At 39.8% G+C, this 18,735-nt stretch overlaps 1 protein-coding gene across 1 annotated transcript; it reads right to left on the minus strand.

Moving 5' to 3' along the window:
• Positions 1–8,374: 8,374 nt before the first annotated feature.
• ZUP1 (zinc finger containing ubiquitin peptidase 1) lies at positions 8,375–18,697 on the minus strand. Its single transcript, XM_065632532.1, has 9 exons — positions 18,298–18,697; positions 16,252–16,368; positions 15,190–15,299; positions 14,228–14,396; positions 12,550–12,738; positions 12,062–12,230; positions 11,219–11,370; positions 10,651–10,871; positions 8,375–9,451 (listed from the first exon to the last, which is right to left on the minus strand). The coding sequence occupies exons 1-9, from the start codon at positions 18,608–18,610 to the stop codon at positions 9,404–9,406; spliced, it is 1,488 nt and encodes a 495-aa protein (XP_065488604.1). The 5' UTR covers positions 18,611–18,697; the 3' UTR covers positions 8,375–9,403.
• Positions 18,698–18,735: the final 38 nt, after the last annotated feature.

Consider the following 18,735-nt stretch of genomic DNA (forward strand, 5'->3'; position numbering starts at 1 on the left):
CCTGCCTCGTGGCAAAGCCTGTGTTTCGCTGACTGAAACAACAACCAGCAACCTGGAGCTCTAAATGGAGAAAAACCCATGTTTAGAAATCGGTTGGTACACTTTTAAATTCAAGCATTACCTAAGGGCCACAGTCCATGTGGAAGTCTAAATGCAGCCATTCCTCATGAAATCTGTGTCTGCGCTCTCCTATGGGGTATCTGCCACCGGCATACTCTGTCTCTCTCTTCCTTTCACGCCTGTAATTCACGACTGAATGTATTTTACCTGTGTCCTGTACTCGAGTTCCCAAGTTCAGCTGTTAATTTGAGGGCACATTTTTTTCTTTCTTTGAGAGATAGTTTTCTCTCTGATAGTCACTAGTTTGTGTTTTGTCCCCAAAGTTTTCTAGCTAGAAAGAGGGAAGGGTTTGGTGCCTTTTTGCACTGCAGAAAAATGAACAGGGTGAAACTGCTAAGTTTTGGAAGGAGTTGTAGGGATGGTGTCAAAGCCAAATAACCCCAAACGTATGTGCTGCATGATGGGAATCACATGCTTTCACATAACATGAGTGGTGTGCGAAAAGATGTTGCCAGGGCAAAGTGTATAGGCAGTCACAAGGAGGACTGGCATAAATTCTCCTTGACGAAGGATATGGAATGGTGAACCAAAGAGGTTTACCATTGGTGAAATAAATTCTGAATTTTCTACTATTATGTGTATTATTTGCATGTTTTAACTTGCATTTGTTTGTTACTTTTTTTCTGGGAAAACAAAGTAATTAACATAAATTTCAGTGACTTAGCTGTGGCCTAGCTGTGGATGCTTGTTCCTTGACTCATAGGCTCCAGAGGGTATGTCAGTAAATATGAATTTCTATGCTGTTTTCAAATGGATCAAAAAACCCTAGAAAACGAGCTAGTCCAGCTAGAAAAAAAATAAATAAAATTGCTTGATCACCCTTATATTTTTCAGTCTTTAGATACAAAGTCATTTTACAAAGTTAAGCTCACAGGAAATGGGACAAATCATGAATAACACAGTGACAAGAGAAGTGTGAGAACCAGGACAAGAGAGAGTCTAGAAAAGATAATTTTTTATATATTTTTTGCTTAATCTTTTACTAGACTCAGACCCCCTGCTTCAGTACATTACTAGTCAATGAAGGTCAGTGTTCTCAAAATATATAAAATGAAGAATAATATAGCTACTTAAGCAAAGCAGGCTAACAGTCTGATCACGGGATTCCTATATTCTGGTTTCAAAGACAGTGTCTTCCTTTAGAGTGTGAAGATTTGACTATTGCTGCATTATAATACATGATTTCAGAAGTTCTACTTTTACTGGGAGATCAAAGTCATAACCAAACTGAAAGATGAATGATTTTCAAGAGTGTGTTAGATTTTGTATGGAGAATCTGAGAACATCATGCCCATGAAAGTAACCATCAATTGGATAAAAACTTTTTAAAAACTATAATGACTTTTTTCCAATAAGTTAAAATTTTAAAATCCACTAGGGTAAGAGGAAACTGAGAAGAATGTTAAAAATTACAAGCATTAAATGTTGTAAAATATGTCTGGCCTAAGAAATTTATCAAAACCAATGATATGAAAATAAGATAACCATTGAATTGGGCCTAAAACTCTCTCTTTTAACAAAGTCTAGCCACTTACTTAGGCCAGAGCTGAGCATTGAACTCTCCATTTCACACAACACTGCGAAGCCATCTCCTTGCATTTCCTGCCTTACAGTAAAATATGCCTGTGGTCACCATTATCCATGTATTTAATTCACAGTTGTCTGTGTGTGAAGATTTTAACAGAAATTTTAAAAAGCCTTGAAAAGGACAGTGATTGAAGAACATTATTTTCTTTTCTCTCGGTTGGAGTAAAGACCTCAAATCCTTCCAATTGCTTTCCATGACCAGTAGCTGAAGAGCATTACACCATCTACGTAGTTTTCCTGTATGCATGGCAAAAATTTTCAACCAGATATCTTATTACTTCTGCCTTGGCTGATCCCCTCTAAAATGTCTGTATCTTCTCCACAAGTGTCCACCTTCTCAAAAACTATTTAAATCATTGCTGGCTTAGACTGTTGTAATGTCATTTGCTTAACCCTGTTACACTTTCTCGTATTCAAGGTATTTACAAGCACTTGTCTTTTACAGTTCTACTGCCCCCTCTTTAGCCTGGTTCAACTTCTGATATATTGGCTTGGTACTCTCATTTGCTGTTTGAATAAAAACCTTTCTCCTTAAACCTGTTTGGAAAAACCTCACAGTTTGCCTTGGGACATTTTTTTGTATCTTTGAATGTAACCTGTTCCCACCACAGTCTCCAATTTATCTTTTATTCAGATTTTTTTCTTCAGAGCTGTAGATTGTCAAAACAGCATCTCTCAGATCCTGCAAAGGAAGGCATAGATTGGGGTGGTGGAGTATACCATTATATATCACATTATACTCCATTCAAGACCAGGTTTATCAAGGCTCTTTGACATTTTACCTCTCAGTGTTACTTTGAACAATGTTGCCAAAAGCTGGATTTTGGAAAGAGGAACTCGTGATGTCTTTGGATTAGAACCAATGAATGGAAAAATCTTTATTTGCTTAGTCTGTCTACTTTGAGACTATTCTTCTCAAATGAGGTAACCGGGTAATGCTGGTTTTGGTCCTTAAAATATTTTTTTAATCAAAATTCTACAGACTCTCCAGTTCATTAAGCCACTGCAAAGGACCCAGGCTTTTTTTTTTTTTTTTTTTTTTGGCTTTATGTTTTTTTTTCCTGTGGAAAGGACACAGGCTTTTTTATGTAGAATTTAATCTAGGATACCACAAACTATATTATAGGTGACATAACACACAAAAACCAGAGCTGTAATCTCATGGGCACTAGCTGCCCATAGAGAAATGAAAAATATTACTCATTGTAAACTGCTGAACAAGTGAGAATGAGGACAGGACTGCATGTTTTTCACTGATAAGTCTTGCACGCTGTGATCCCACTTAGAAAATGCTTTGTTCTATGTTAGCATGTAGCCAACAGTCCAGTTAAAAGTTGCAGCCCGTTGCCTACATTGCACTGTAAGTCTGAGGCAAAAGGTAAATGGGAAAAAAGCTGTAGTGAAAACATTATATGAAATTATATCCCTGCAAGGAAAATTATTGCCTGAAAAGTGCACACAGAAGAAAATTGCAAACTGCAGAGAGCAGAGTTCACTCCATGGCCTGGCTTCTGAGAATAGCAAGGGAAGAGATTGGAAAGGTGATGAAAATCCTTGCTTGTGTGCTTGTTTAGGTAGTGTGTCACTATCATGCAATTATTTTTATCATTTATATCTTATTTAATTATTCTTCTGTTACAGATGATTTACATCTTTTAACAAATATATTACCTCACCAATGCTGCCTAGTTCATGGATGGATCATATCATGGATCTGAGGCTGATACAGCCATATATATAGCTTCAAATATCCTCTTCCTTACCCACAAGAAAATTAAGAAGGGGAAGACAATAAATATCCCTGCACTTAACATATCATATCTATTTTTAGTTTGCTCACACAACATAGTTTACAAGAGACTGAAATATATGAAACTCTCGAGTAAGTGCTGTTGATCTGTTATGCATACAGTCTGGATTTTTAAAACATTTGGGAAAAAAACAAAACAAGAAATGAGTAACAGTACCAAGTAAAGAACCAAGTAGTGACATTTACAGAAAAAAAGGTCATGTGGGATTTAGACATGGACTCCTCCTTGCACTCTAACACTTCCACAAGAAGATGGATGTGAGATCATTCCTCACCACGTTTGTCACCCCACAACCCTCCCTTATTGTCGGTGCAAAACTGTAGGCATGACACATGCAATATGTAGGTAGCTTTGTACATTTACATAGCTACATAAGCTGCAAAATTGAACTCACTGTGATTTCTAGTACACAGATACAAAAGTAAACTCTCTGGCAAAACCTGTTTCTTTATCAGATCACATCCAAAAGAACTGTGCTTTGAGCTGAAGCTCTTATTTGTCCAGTTTTTTAGCCTTTTCGTTTTTTTTTTTCTTTTCTGTTGGCAGGCGCTAGAGGTGGAGAAGGGAAGGGCAAGACGCAAGACTTCAAAGTCTCCTAAATCCACCATTCATGTGGAGGAGAAGAAGTTTATCCTGGGAACATGTGTTAAGGACAAGGGCTGATAATGCATTATCTCTAACCAAGTTGCAGAAATAACATTTCCTCCTGCCTCTCTGCTCTTTCCTTTCCTGGGGCTAAATGGTAAAGCAAATGCACAGCAAACAAATGAGGTGATGTTCCATGTTATTTAAAATAAACCCCTGTCATAGATTCTTAGCCCTTATCTCCATGTCTTCTCTTCTTCAGAAAATATTGAACTCAAAATATTCTAAGCCGATAAAGTCTCTTGAAAGAAAGTAAAGGCCCCTGAAGGCTATTTTATTATCATATTATTTATTTGGGTGTAATAGTACCTCACAAACACATCTCTTAACAGCTACCTTTGGTTTCAGATTATTTATGTCAAACTGCATGTTTAAAGGTAAAAGCGTGATTAACCTTTGGAATTTATCTGTGCAGCTGGAAAACATTATATTTTGTTAAATTCTGATAGCACAGCAGATCAGCCACGGCCTCACCTATCACTTCACAAGCAGCATATTGCCAGTCTTCACGACAGGGCAAAAGTGACAAAGAACTGAGTTTTTTCCTCTATTTGGGTCACTGATACATAGGACATCTTCTGTTTTAAAGCATTTGGAAATATTATTTGATTTAAAGTAGCCTGAAAAATAGGAACTGCCATGGACCAACTGGTGTGATTATATGGTTAGAGCTCAGTGCAGCCCTTGAAACAGCCAAGGCAGATGAAAGACTGTATCTAGAGGATACTAGTGTTACATTATGTTCCTCCCAGTGCTGACCCAAAGGTTGAGCCCTTGTAAAAGACTGAAAAACACACTAGTTCTTTAGGAATAAGTTGAATTCAAAACTCAACAGAGGACATAATTCATTTTTCCATAACTCCTTTGACTTCTTCCTAGCAGAAACTGATGCTCTGGTAAGAGAAAATGTAAAACCAGAACAATGCTTTTTATAAAATCCTCATGAAGAGAGAAAATAGAATAATCTTGGCTTTTTATGGAAAGCTCAGCTCCACCTTCTTGTGGCCTTGTGAGAGGAATCCCTGTGCTTTGGGATGGCAGCTGCTGTTACATCCTTACCTCCCTCTCTCCCATCTCCTGGGAAGCTGCCATCACATTCCAGGAACTGGGCTCTTGCAACAAGAGTTGCTTTATAACACCAAGATCACACTGGAGGGCAGAGGCAGGAACACTAGAAGCCTTTGCTAGCAAGATGTAGCGTTTACAAGTAGAGCAAATCACAACAACCACAACAGCTTGATTCCCCTCTGTGGTGGGAGAGATGGGACCTCAATGAACGGTTCTTCCTTCTTCCGCGAAGGAGTGGCTGCAGCATGCCATTTGATGTACACAGTTACTCCTTTTACCATCTGCAGACACATATTATGGCTTATCAGAATAGTTATACTTGGCAAGACAATTAAATCATCCTAGCTTCAGGTCACTTCATCGCAGTTCCATATCAAAGTGGTCCTATCAGCAGCAGTCTCATTTCAACAAGCTAGTAATATACTTAGAGGTCCTACATATCAGCAAAAGATTTGCCACAGCTGCAATTACCAGCAAAACAAAAAGTTTAGAAGTGTGAACTGAACGCAGGTAAGCAATGAAAAAGCCTATGCATCTGGCTATGCTATTGCATAGGATTGCGTTGGCCTAAGTGAGCCGATGGGAAGGCTGCTGGCAGTGTTATGGCTGTTTCTGCTTTTAGCTGTCATATGAACCTGGCTGGGACTAATAATATTTTTCCAGTGCCTCAGTGGGTCCAGGGGGATTACCCTCTGCCAAGGGGATATGCTGCTCTGGGAGTGGCATTGGGGAAGGCAGCTACAGAGGTCCACATTTTAAGCACAGGGTCCTATAATTTGAGGAAGTATGTTCCTTTACAATTAGGGTTGGGCTTCACCAGAAAGCGTCTCAGAAAAGTTCTTTTTTAAAAAACATTCATTGTTCTTTGAGTGCTTATTACTGCTTTGATATAAGCGTTGAAACTGTTCTTATCTTATTCTTGTCCTGAGAAATGAAGAGAATGCCTATCTGTAAAGCAATGTGAATTAAAATTAAATACTGGAATTACTAGAACATTACTAGCGTATTAGATGACTTGATTTTTTGCCTCAAAAAATGTTTATATTAAAGTGTCTATATGCTTTCAGTATCATATATAAAAAAGTATTTGGATGAATCATATATAAGAGAAATTGAACATAAATAGACAAAAAAGATGTAACATTTTGCCTCCAAAATGCTGAATTTACAGAGAGCTTAGCATCATTCCCAAGGAGAAATGAGCACACTTTCTGAATCACGGTAAAACAGTTACAGGTTCTGACAAACACAAATCGCAATTTTCACGTTAATCACCTGAAGCTTTTCTGAGAGTCAGTTTACTGCATGTAAAGAATAAACTACTTCAGCATTCGATGTATAGCATACTCAGGAGGCCTTTCAGTAATCAATATGTTCTCCATCTTGCATAGGTTCACAGACATTCCTACGCTGCTCTTTTCAGAAAGTGCAGTTTGCAGCCGAACACAAGTGGCTGGGACCCCCAGCGGTGACAAGTCTCTGTGATTTACTTCTGATGGCAGAAGTGTACAACTCCCTCTGTTGCCCTGCCACCTGGGAAGAGAAAAGCAGATCAAAGCCTTTCTTGGAATTTCAGGAACACGCTGCCAGTTTCTTCACCCGAGTGGTTAACCAAATATCCAGGGTCTTGCTAGTAGATCCAAACAGGATCCCATTATTTCTCTGAGGCAACTATTTGCAAAGAAGAAATTTAGCTTCTGTGAAGACAGGAGAGTTTGGCAAAAAAAAGGCAACATCCCATAAGCAGTTATTTTAGTCAGCATTGAGCCCAAATGCACTCATTTTCTCTCTTAGGGCAAACATTTGGTAGAGATTCAGGATATAAGTCTTTGGTCTCATCAGGGTTATTTTAATGTTTTGTTATCCCAATGCTTTCTTTCCAGTGGTGCCCAGCTAACAGTTGAAAGTTACCCCATCACCCTGCCCCAGCTGCCACTCCCTGAAAAGGCTATTGTTTGTTATACCATCAATACCTTGGTTGGTTGGACCTTTACATGGCACTCCTGGAATCAAGCTGAAACAAGTGAGACACCAGGAACTTGACCTTAATAAATCTGTGATTAGGCATGTGTTGCTCTAACACTCCCAGAGTGCTTGTTAGGAAAAACAAACAAAAACAAATTAAAACAAAGTAAAAATAAAAAAAAAAATCAAAAACAAATAAACAAACCCCCCCACAACAAACCATACACAACGTTTATTGAGATTTGGCATAAGGTCATGCTTACACAAGGAAATCAAGTATCTCAAATGGTTGGTTCCTGTCCAGGTGGTGCGAGGAACCACTGTGGCAAGAGCCCTTGCAGATGCATATTCAGTCAGATCCAAGTGAGACTTCCATTCTTCTGCTCACTTCTAATCCAGCTGTCCCACGGTGATTACGTAGGAATCAAACAGAATGTACAAACCAGTACAAAAAGATTTGGCACATTACAGCATTTCACTGGAACACCAGCTTAGTCCCAACAGCAGTTTGAACACTTTAGTGACGTCCTGGGGCTGAGCTGCGACTCCTGCTTCTTAGGCTCACAGATCTGGTCACGGTGTCACTCTGGTGAAGAACCTGCTGGGTCTGGAACTGGCAGAGCCTTAGCCAGGAACAGACTCAGCCCCAGTCACAGGGGAGGGAACAGTGCAGAAGATTGAAGCGTATCTGTGAGAGGTTAAATGACCTCATGGCTACAAAACTTCACATGGTGTAAGAACATCTGCCACATAGACCAGAGCTGATGGTCCCCCAGTTCTCAGGAACTCCATCCCTAGTCTCAGCCCTTCCAGTGTCCTATATATTTAGCCCATTCACAGGCTATAGGCCAATTCCACATACCTACTGGAATCAATGCATTTTTGTCATTACCTTTTTTTAATTTCATGCATGTTTCAGAAAAATTGATTTATGGATTGTAGTATCTTTACACATTCACGTGTTTCACTACTTCCAAAAATTACCAGCTCTTATTGCCAGAGCATATTAAACATGGGAGAAACAGGTTAATAGTAAAACTCCTACACCTGTAATACATCTGGATGTCAACACGTGAGTTTAACTGAAAGGGAAGTATCTAAGCTCTTGTTACAACAGTAAATGAATGCCATGGCAGGATACCAGTGCTTAAACAAAGGCATCCAGTGCTATCTGCAACACACTCGACCATCCCTCGCAGCCTCCAGCTGTCATGCTGTAAAGGCACAACTCTTGTACTCTGCCAGAGCAGCAAGTCTTACACGTAGTAGGGTGTCTCAAACGAGCAGACTTGTCTCAGCAGAGAGCCCATGTCCAAAACAGCACTAACCCTGCACAATAGTGCCCCTAGTCAACAATGAGTTCAAATGTCCTTTCCAGATGCCTCTGAGGCCTAGGGGTTATACATTATAAAACACACACAAAAACTGAAATTAAAAAAAATGAAATAAACTCTTCTATGAAATATTTATTTTATTTATTCACAGTACAAAAGAAGTATCTGCTTCCTATACCCCAACGGATTGTCTTGCACAGCTCCTTGAGCACACGCACACTCTACTTTGGACACCACTATCTTAGACCTCACAGCCAATGCTAACATTGATCCACCTCATAAGCACACATGTTCAAGTTTACAAGTGACACATCTAGAGAAGCCAGCTGCCTGAAAAGAGGTTCAGTAGTAAACTAGCTCCTGGTGGAACAGACTGTATCACGTGAAATCACTGAACTACCTCTCTACTTTGCAAATAGTTGCAGGAAAAATTACTGAGGCATAATAGATATTTGTTGATCAGATTTGGTAAGAAATAGAGCACTGGCCACAGAGTCACCCAAAACACATTTTACAGAGGCACTCCAATAAAGTGGTTCCATAGTATCTCTCTCCACTGCTTACTGACAGTTAACTACAGTGCATAGTTTGCTATAGCATGGTACGTGTTGCTTTATATTTAAGTAACTAAGAAAACAGCAAATTTTCTAGTAAAACAAGAACTGTAATACTTCAGTTACAGATTCATCAGGAGGGCAGAGTTTTGACTGAAGATCAAAACTACAGATTTACTCTACTGTTGTGCTTCTCCAAAATCCCCAAACATTTATGGAGACACGGTTTAAGTCTAGAAACTGTTGAGCTAGGGTCACAGTCCAGAAGTTTAATGTTTTGCATCCGGCAGATTCCAAAAGAGGTAATTAAAGGCATCCTTTAAGGAATCTTCTCTGATGTTAAGACTTGAGAAGCACGGCAGCAAGCCTAAAAAAAAGTGCGGAGAGGAAAGAGAGAATAATTTAATTAATGGAAATATCACTTTAAAAGGGCATTTTCCAAACTAGTAGGTCAGTAAGCTTTATGAGGGGTTATATTTCATCTTAATTAAATGGGAGCTTTAAAGACAAAATTCTAAATAATTGATATTTGTAAATATAAAATCACATCTTTGAAAAGAGACAAAACCAAAACCAAAACACCCCCCACAAATTCCAAACAACACTCTTCCTTCTACTGTGTCCTGAATTGTAAAGTTTTTGCCAGCAGGAGGAAGAGAGGTTGGTTGTGTTTCACTGCTATTTCTGGGCCAGAAAACACTTAACATTTCATGTCAATATACAGATGTTAAATACAGTTCAGCAGGTGACTCAGTCACCAGGTATTTCCTGGTTTGAATAGAAGTCTGTCATGAAGCTTGAACATGCTGAACAGTAATAATAAGACACCATAGAATCAAAACATGGTTCCTCAGAATCGGTTTGTTAGTGTAGGAAAGAGAAAGCTTAAGAAACAAAGAAATACAACAGACATTCAGCTGAAAACTTCTAAGGTCTTAAAGTTACAATGCCAAAAGTGAAACACATGGACAGGATTTATAAAATGCTGACAGCTCAAACATAAAAGTTGCTCAGAGCAGCATTTTGAATATATGAAGTATTAAGTACTTTCAGAAAGCAGAATGCACTAGTTCTAGTGTCCAAGCTGAGGAGACACTGGATGGTTAGGCCTCAGTATCTGTGCACCTTTTTCTTCAACTGTCAAAGGTTGACAGACACCACATAGCTTTACGAAGTTACAATAAAAACCCCTGAACATAATTCTGGACTATGTATGCTTTCTAAGTACCTTATATGCCCACATTAAGTTACTTAGAATAAATTACAGTACAAAAATAAAAAGAAGTCTAATTTTTGCCTGCAAACAGCTGCAAATTCATGTAAGACTTAGAAGCTGCCAGTTACATCAAGGTGGCATGCATTTATACGCAAAACTTTTTTGGTTTTGATATCCTGTGATTTCTTAATTCAGAATAAAGTGGCAGAGAAGAACTAGAAAAGCGAAAAGGTTAAAAAAAAAAAATCAATCACCACACACCCATATATGCATATGCATTTGAGTATTAAAGAAGAGATGCAGATTCTCTTAGATTTTCTTAGACAGAAACTATTTTCCAAAATACTTACAGCTTTCTCTTCCAAGGAGAGGACACCATCTACAGCCACTATCTGGTATTGCTTTTCTTTTAAGCTACCCAAAAATTTCCGAAGTAGTTTGAGACTAGTACCATCACTGGTTTGTTTTAGCAGTTTCTGCATTTCTTGGGAAGGACATCCCGGGTCAAACAGTAGCAAACATAAGGTTTTATTCTTCTTCTCTTCTATTCCAATAACAGTACGACTATGACCTAGTTTCAAAATAGAGTTTCAGTATTTTAAAAACATAGAAATCCCATTTACTTCCTCATAACATGCTACTTATTTCCAGATTAAAGATGACATTACTTGAAATGTAATAAGGTGGTTATAAGTAAAGAGCAGATGTCAGGAAGTTGAGATCCCAATCACATCCAGCTCTTCCATCCAATACAAATATAAACTTTGATGTTGCTCTTACTACATAAAAAACCAAAACAAAACAGGAAATGAAGCCATGCCTTCTATTAAACGAAGGAATGTAAAATGCTGCTCTGAATTGCAGCACATATAAAGAAAAATAGAGAGTAGTAAGAAACTGGTATATTGTGATACTGACCTTGATGTTGCAAGTAGATTGGTGGTTTGGAAGTACACATTACCTTTGCACCACCTTCATTATCTGTAGAATAATAACGCAAAACCCACTCAAATAAACGAGGGTGTGTACCCATAGGGCCAGTTGGTTTGTGAAAGTCAATGATTTGACACCTACAACAGAACATGTAGAATGAAAATAACAATAAAATTTCAAGCAGGTTGTTTGTTAAAACAATTTTTTCACCTCTCAATCCCTTCCTCCTGCACCAGGAATGTTTCGTAAACACAGCAATTCCAGGTGTCAAGTGGCTGTTACCACTTTTTTTTTTTTTTTTTTTTTTTAAATACAAGAGTAGGGGACATATAATTACAAAGCAATACAATAGATACTGTCCAAAACTGGAAGATATATTCTATAACAAAGAAACACTCTACTCTGTTCAGTCTAACAAGAACTTGTGAAGCTTGCAAAAATTAAGATGTTTGATTTTTTGTATGCAATACACGTACACTAGAGAATCCAATTAACAGCTTTCAGAATTATGCATGTGAACAGCTGAAATTCAGTTTCTTCTTGAGAAGGAACTTCTAGAGAAATTAAGTTTTTAATCAATGTTTGATTTGATGCATATGTGGCATAATTCTTCACCAAGTCTCAGTGAACTAAGTAGTTATTCTGTTCATGTACCTGCGTAAGTAGTTACACAGCTTTGTGCTGCGTTAAGTCAGAAACGTTTATAGGTTGGTTAACTATAAAGCCACCAAGGTGGCTTTGTCATCATACAGTTGGCAAACCTGACCTTTCAAGGCGCAGGACTTAAACCAGCACTTAAAAATAACAACAAAAGAAAGCAATATTTACTTTATCCTGAGACTGGTTAACAGTGAATAAATTTCACATGCTCCTATCCATGCTTTGGAACCATGTAATCTCTTGTTGAAGTGAGATGCCCCATGAGGATCAAAGCCTTCTCTCCAGGCATCTTCAATCATGGACTGAATCTTTGGTATACTAGGAATTAGTGTAGTATCTGGAACAGAAAAGCTTTTGAATTGTGGTTACAGTTACTGAAACAGTCTATTAACTAAAACTATTCATCTTCTTTTATAAGAGGCAGTTGATGTTACAAAGATGCACCACAAAAACTAAATCTAAAACTTCAACCACATCATGCCTTGCCAGTATTCACCTCTCTGATTCTTTCCACAGTATGTTCCAGTGGTGTAACAAGCACTTAATAGGTATCATGGACCTAGTAAGCCTTGCTGTGTAAACGAAAAGGCTAAACACTAATCAGTTGGTTGTCATCCAAGGTATGTGAAACAAATAGGCAGCATGTTGTTTAATACCTCTCAAGCAGTCATTATACAAGCTGTTTTGCAACAGTGAGGAAAGCAACATTTGGAAATTCCTGTAACCGCAACCCCAGCCTTTATCGCCCAAAGATGAGTGGAAGTGATCGACTCCTGTTGAAAGCCATACATGCCTGACATCTTTGTTGTCATTCTGATAGTACTTGCACAATGCTTCAATGACTCCTAAAATAAGACCAAACATAAAGTTTATGTGCAAAATGAACTGTAAAGTTCTCCAGAAAAAAGATTCTTTACCCAGCTTGGAATAGATACAGATTAAGACAATTTGTTTTAAAATTTCTAAGTGATCCTACATTACATCTAGAACCCAAATCACAAAACCAGTGGACATTGCACCTATTTCATTTTGATGGTCTTTACTTTGATGAATTTACGTACTATGAAGCTTTCAAAATTCAAGCTATTTTTTCACTGCTGTTACACAATGAATATTTTAAATTAAACAGCTTGGACTACATTGTAAAGTGTGATATGCACAGGAACCACTACAATGAAATAGGAAAAGTAATGTCACCAATAAAGCACTTCTATGCCACTGTCAGTTCCAGTACAACATCCCCTTAAAAACATGGAAATACTTATGCATACTTTGTAATCCTTTTATTCCCCATAATTTTTTTTTCCTGGAGAAAGTAAGAGAAGAAAAGGAATGGCACAGAATTTGAGAATTACTGTAGATATTTAAAACAACAACAAAAACCAAACAACACATTTGCAGGATATTCCAAATCCTCCTTTGTTACATGAAAGAACATGCTTAGGAATGGTCTCTTCAATTTGTAAACGCAAATTCTCAAAGGCACTTTATTGCCATGCTGTTGTGAAGACAATCATTCCATGGCCATCACAGATTATTTTCTGAATTCTTCCCTGGAGTCTAAATCATTACCAAGAATGAAGACTTTAAATGTATTACTTCCAGTCAATACATCTTATAGAAGAAATTTCATTTTACTTGTCAAGAACCAAATGGATCTTTGGTAAACTAGAACCACTAGCAATAACCTGTAAGACCTTTGAAGCTGTGATCTTGGCGAGTAAAGACAAGGAAGTCTTTTGAAAGGGACACAGAAAACCATCAGCACTGTATTTTTGTACCAATTACAAAACATTTCAAAGAAGATGTATTGAGTAGATGTCTACTCCTACCAGTCCTCTCTGAGGCTTTGGAATCAGATGAACACTGTGCCTACCTGGGACCAGCTTACATGATACTACAACTAACTGAAACACAAGATAAAAAGCTACTGTACATTTTAACGGCTACGCTAGGTTAGGAACCAATGAGTACTAAGTAGTAAACAAGCACACTCTCAAGGACAACCAACAGGTAAGAAGAAGACATTTGCATCTTTTGATATATATTGCATTTGGGCCTTTAACCAGAGAACTTGATTGCAAGGTTCCACAGAAAAGAAAAAAAGAAGGAAAAAGGTCTTCAGGTTATAACAGAGGTTAGAAATATACCAAACTTTAACTTCCTTATTAGCTTATGACTAAAATGGTATTAGATTGATCTAGAAAATAAAGATTAGAAGTAGAATGCAACCAATATCAAACATCCAATTATAGGCTTTGTTAAAGACAGGTTTGGTCACTACAACCTAGGTTTAAAAAGTACAGTCTAATCATATAATTTCAGCATTTTTACCTGAGGTCTTTGTTTTCCCATCATCTATACCAAAAGCCAAACATTCCATCATGTCAGCTTTTCTCTTGTGGTATTCAAAAGGCTGCATATTTCCTCTATCAACTTCCTTTTCCATATTCTTTAGGTACTGCTGCTTGTAGCCTCCAGAATTATCCAAGCCATATTGTCTCTGTTAGGGATGGAATATGCATGACTTAAATCACATTTTTTAAATTCACCTTTAGCAATTTTGAGAAGCTACATGCGTGATATTTGAAAAACAGTGAACAATGACACATAAAAGCTTCAGATTTATGATATTTTAGAGCTGAAGGCCAAGCTTCACTCCTGAACAGAAACATGGGACTAGGAAAACCACACCTGCAAGAGCAGGCACATCCCTCTGTCCTCTCTTGGGCAGCCAGCTGTGGGCACGGGGGTAGTTAGGGGCCAGGAGGTAGGAAGAGTGGGAAAGGAGCTACCAGAGCTGTCGGGTGGGAGGGAGAGAGAAGGAAGATCTAGCAGGAGCATGGTCATGGGAGCAGGTGATGGTATCCAGGAAGAGGAGAGCCAGGATGCTCAGGGCGTCAGGCCTTCTGCCAGGGAATATGCTCCAGGCTGCACTGCAGGGCAGAGCACTGGAGCTGGGTAGAGCACAGTAGGAGGTGGCGGGCAGAGCACAGTAGGAGGTGGTGGGTAGAGCCCCTGGGCAGAGCAGTGTGATGTGCACAGGGAGCAACACCACTCAAGGCAGCAAAGCCAAGTAGTTCAAAGGCAGGCACGTCCAGCACCAGTGCCAGGATCTGGGCTGCTGAGAGCTTGTGTTTGCCTGCAACCCGCTCCTGTACCACCACCTCAACATGGCCTGTCCAGCTGCATAGCTCTGACCTGGTACGGGCATTCCAGGTCATTTCAGTCCCAAGATACTCAGCTTCTAATGGCACAACTGTTCAATATTTTACCATTTAGAAATATTACCATACCTGCAGCTTTTTAAATTCTTCCCTCTCTCGCTTCTCTTCTTCTGATCTCTGCTGTTCATCTTCTTCAGTTTGGAGCTGTTGAGCCAGTTCTAGATCTCTTATGTTTCCATCTACCCAGGAGTAACATTCCAAAGAGACGACTTGATCAGGAGGTTATCAATGCTTTGACGGATCACTTACTTAATTTTTAAAGATTCTTTTCTAAGCAGACAAACATAAACACAACTGGGCCTTAATTTTAGGAGATGTATCCCACACTATTTTGAACTGTTAGCGAACACTAAACAGGACTGGCTGCATTCAGTTTACTAGGACTCAGACTCTTGACTTGGACAAAGTTAATGCCAAGTTACAGGAGCAGCTCCTTGGCAAATAACACATTTACTTCTATGACTAAGAAAACGGCTTTTACCTACTATGTTTCACTTCATTGTTCGCAAGAAGTCCCAGTTTCTTGAATACCACACGCTTATTAGCTTCTGGGATCACTCCCAGCAGTCTCATAACAAAGTGATAAAAACAAATTTAGGATCAGAGAACTGGATAGGGAATCTCTAGGATTTTATTAGCCATGCTAATAAACAAAATTAGTTTTGATTCCTTTACTTTATTGCTATGACTAATGAATCAGCACAACCATTTAGAAAAAATAAATTTTAAAAAAGTTGAGGTTTTCATAAGCTATAAATTTTCAGCTTATCATACTGGAATGCGCCACTCTTAATTCGAGGTATGTAAACCTTCTATAGAGCTACCAAAAAAAATGGCTGTCTTTTAAACATTTTTTGCTCTAAGTTTTAGTTTTGGCTAACATACAGAGCATTTACTTAACAGGTGTGCATAGACAAATATTTCTTTTAGCACGTGTAATTACGCAGAGCACTTGGGCAAGTGAGAGGACTTGCTGTTAACTATAACGTGTTAACTTCATTGTATATGTGTCCAGCTCTCTTTTTCAATAAGGAAATATTTGGTTTAAATTTTGTCTGAGATTCTACACTGCAACATGCAAACGCTTGTAAATGCTTTCAAGTATTATCAAGCCTGTATCCTTTCATGTACCTTCTGAAAAGTTATGTTCCTCTAAGTGTAAATCCACATGTTCTTCAAGAATTTGAATGTTTGTACAGGTAAGACTGCACATTGGACACTCATATAGCTGTTCAACAATTCCTGCATCTGAAAAAGAAATGCGGTTTCTTGATTAATCCAATGCCTGCTTTTTGTGAGAGTCACTCCCCTAACTGATAAATAGCCTAAGATAAATACACAGTAATGAGTTCTGTGTTCCCATTGAAATTCCCCAGTGCAAGGCAGCAAATTCTAAACAGCTGTTACTCTCTTAACCATTTAAGAATTTGTATTTAAATAGCTGACAAATTTAAGACATATTTTCCTTCTTTCAATTAATCAAGTTTTGCCCCATTTAACTTATAGATTGCAATTTGCTATGATAATATTTGTACTAAGAAATGCTTATTCTGAAATGTCAAACTGTTAATGAAAAGATCTATCCAGTTAACAGAAAGACACTTGCTGTGCAGTTTTAGCATTATTATTGAAGAGCACCGTATAGAATAGGTAAAGTTCAAAAGGACTTCTGGAAATCATCTAGTCCCTCAAAGCAAGGTCAAATGAAACAGGCTAAGTTCTACAGGGCTTTTCCAGACAGTTTTCAAATATCTCCAAGGATAGACACTCCACAAGCTCCCTAGACAACTTATTCCAGTGTTTGACCACTCTCACAATAAAGCGTTCCTGTGTTTAAATACCATTTCTGGTATTCCAACTTGCACCTATTACTTGTTGTCCTGTCACTGGGTACCACAGGGAAGAGCCTGACTCCATCTTCACTGTCCTCTTTTTGAGTCCCTAGATTTTACTTGCACCCTCCTAAGTTCACAAAACACAGGAATTAATATGCTATGTCAGCTGTTTCTGGAAAGCGCTTTCTCAAGCTACAAGTTCATGACTGGTTGGAGGAAAACTTGATGGTACAATAATCCAAATTCACCAGTAACATTTTACATAACACCGCAAAAATATAGTTTCCTGAAACACATTATGTACATAGAAAACCAAAACATTCTTAATGTAACTCCTTTTAAAAAATAAATTGGCAAGCAAGTAAGTTACTTATTCAAGCTCTGCCTTATTTGCACATGTAGAAGAAAGATATTATTCAATGCTAAGATCTGGATTTTTTTTTAATCACAGAATACGCAGTGGGGTTGATTATACTGACACATCTGCATCCTCATCATCACTTGTTTTTCTCTTCAGTGTACATAGCTTGTTATACCAAGAATGCTAGTCTTTTGAGAGAATTACCTTCTAACAGAGATGCCATTACTGTCTGAAATAGCTACCAGCAACTTTGGACGGTTGTCAGAATAAAATTCTGGCCACGTTTAAAAAAAACCCCAGTATTCAAATAAATAACTGTTTTCCTTACTCCAACTTTATCCCGCAAAATACACTTGTGGTCTCCAAATCAACATTTAGTACTTCAGAATACTTCAGTGCTGGATCTTTCCTAAGTCTCTACTTCAAACTGAAAATGACGTTTCCCTAACAGTACTGCAACTGCTCTACACGAGCCTGTCAAAGATGAGACTTGAAGAGGCAAAGTCAAACCTTTGTGGCTAAACACACGTCGGGTAGGTAAAAACCACCTCCCTAACACACAAAAGCTTTCCGATTTGCTTTCACTGATAGAGATGGCGCATTTTGGACATGCAAAACATTGCAGGTTCGTCTGCATTAGCGGCTTTAGTTCCGCTCTGGAGCAGATTTTTCAAGTGACGCCCCCATTGTCTTCACTCACTGTGCCCTCCCAAGTAACACCCCTCCACCGCCTTCGCTCCCTCGCCCCTTGTTGGCGCCCACGAGCGGCCTCGCAGCTCTCCAGCTGCATCCCCCGGGGAGAAAGCAGCGCCAGCGGCGCTCGGGCAGCGCCCCCAGCACGGTGCAGCCGCCCCCGGGCGGTCAGTCCCTGGCACACCGCCAAAGCGCCGCAGGACGGTTCTCCACTCCCCGCCCGGGCGGCCACGGCCAACCTCAACCCCCGCGGGCTCAGACGCGATGCCCCCCGCCGCCGCCGCTCACCTGTGCCCGGGGCGCCCAGCAGATGCCCGTGCCGCGCCCTGACGTGCGCCTCCAGCTCCCGCCCCGCCACCTCCCCGCAGAAGGGGCACTCGGGCAGCCCCACGGCGAGCTCGGGGCGGCGGGCGTCCGGCGGCTCCGGGTGGGCCGCCTCGATGTGGCGGCGGAGCTCGTCACAGCCCGGGGCGGCGGCGGCGGCGCCGCAGAGCGGGCAGCGGGGCTGGCGGCCCGGGGGCGTGTGCTGCGTGTGCCGCAGGTGCCGCCGCACCGCCGCCTCCGAGGAGAGCGCCTGCCCGCAGACGTCGCACACCAGCATCGCGCCGCCAACCGCCACCGCCCGCCTCCCCCGGGAAACGAAACCGCCGCACTTCCGCCCAACGGTCGCCCCCGCGCCGGCCGTAGGTCGTCACATCCTGCCCGCTGCCTGCTGGGAAGTGTCGT

This window comes from Caloenas nicobarica, chromosome 3, assembly GCF_036013445.1.
Source record: "Caloenas nicobarica isolate bCalNic1 chromosome 3, bCalNic1.hap1, whole genome shotgun sequence".
NCBI classification, from domain to species: Eukaryota; Metazoa; Chordata; class Aves; order Columbiformes; family Columbidae; genus Caloenas; species Caloenas nicobarica.

Bases quoted from the DNA above. Each gene is read 5' to 3' on its own strand.
- ZUP1 (XM_065632532.1), bottom strand. From the start codon at position 18,610: ATGCTGGTGTGCGACGTCTGCGGGCAGGCGCTCTCCTCGGAGGCGGCG. The intron at 12,739-14,227 runs GTAAAAATGCTG...GTCTTATTTTAG, and splicing joins TGGGAAAACAAAGACCTCAG to GAGTCATTGAAGCATTGTGC. The intron at 11,371-12,061 runs GTAAATATTGCT...GTTCTGTTGTAG, and splicing joins TTAACCAGTCTCAGGATAAA to GTGTCAAATCATTGACTTTC.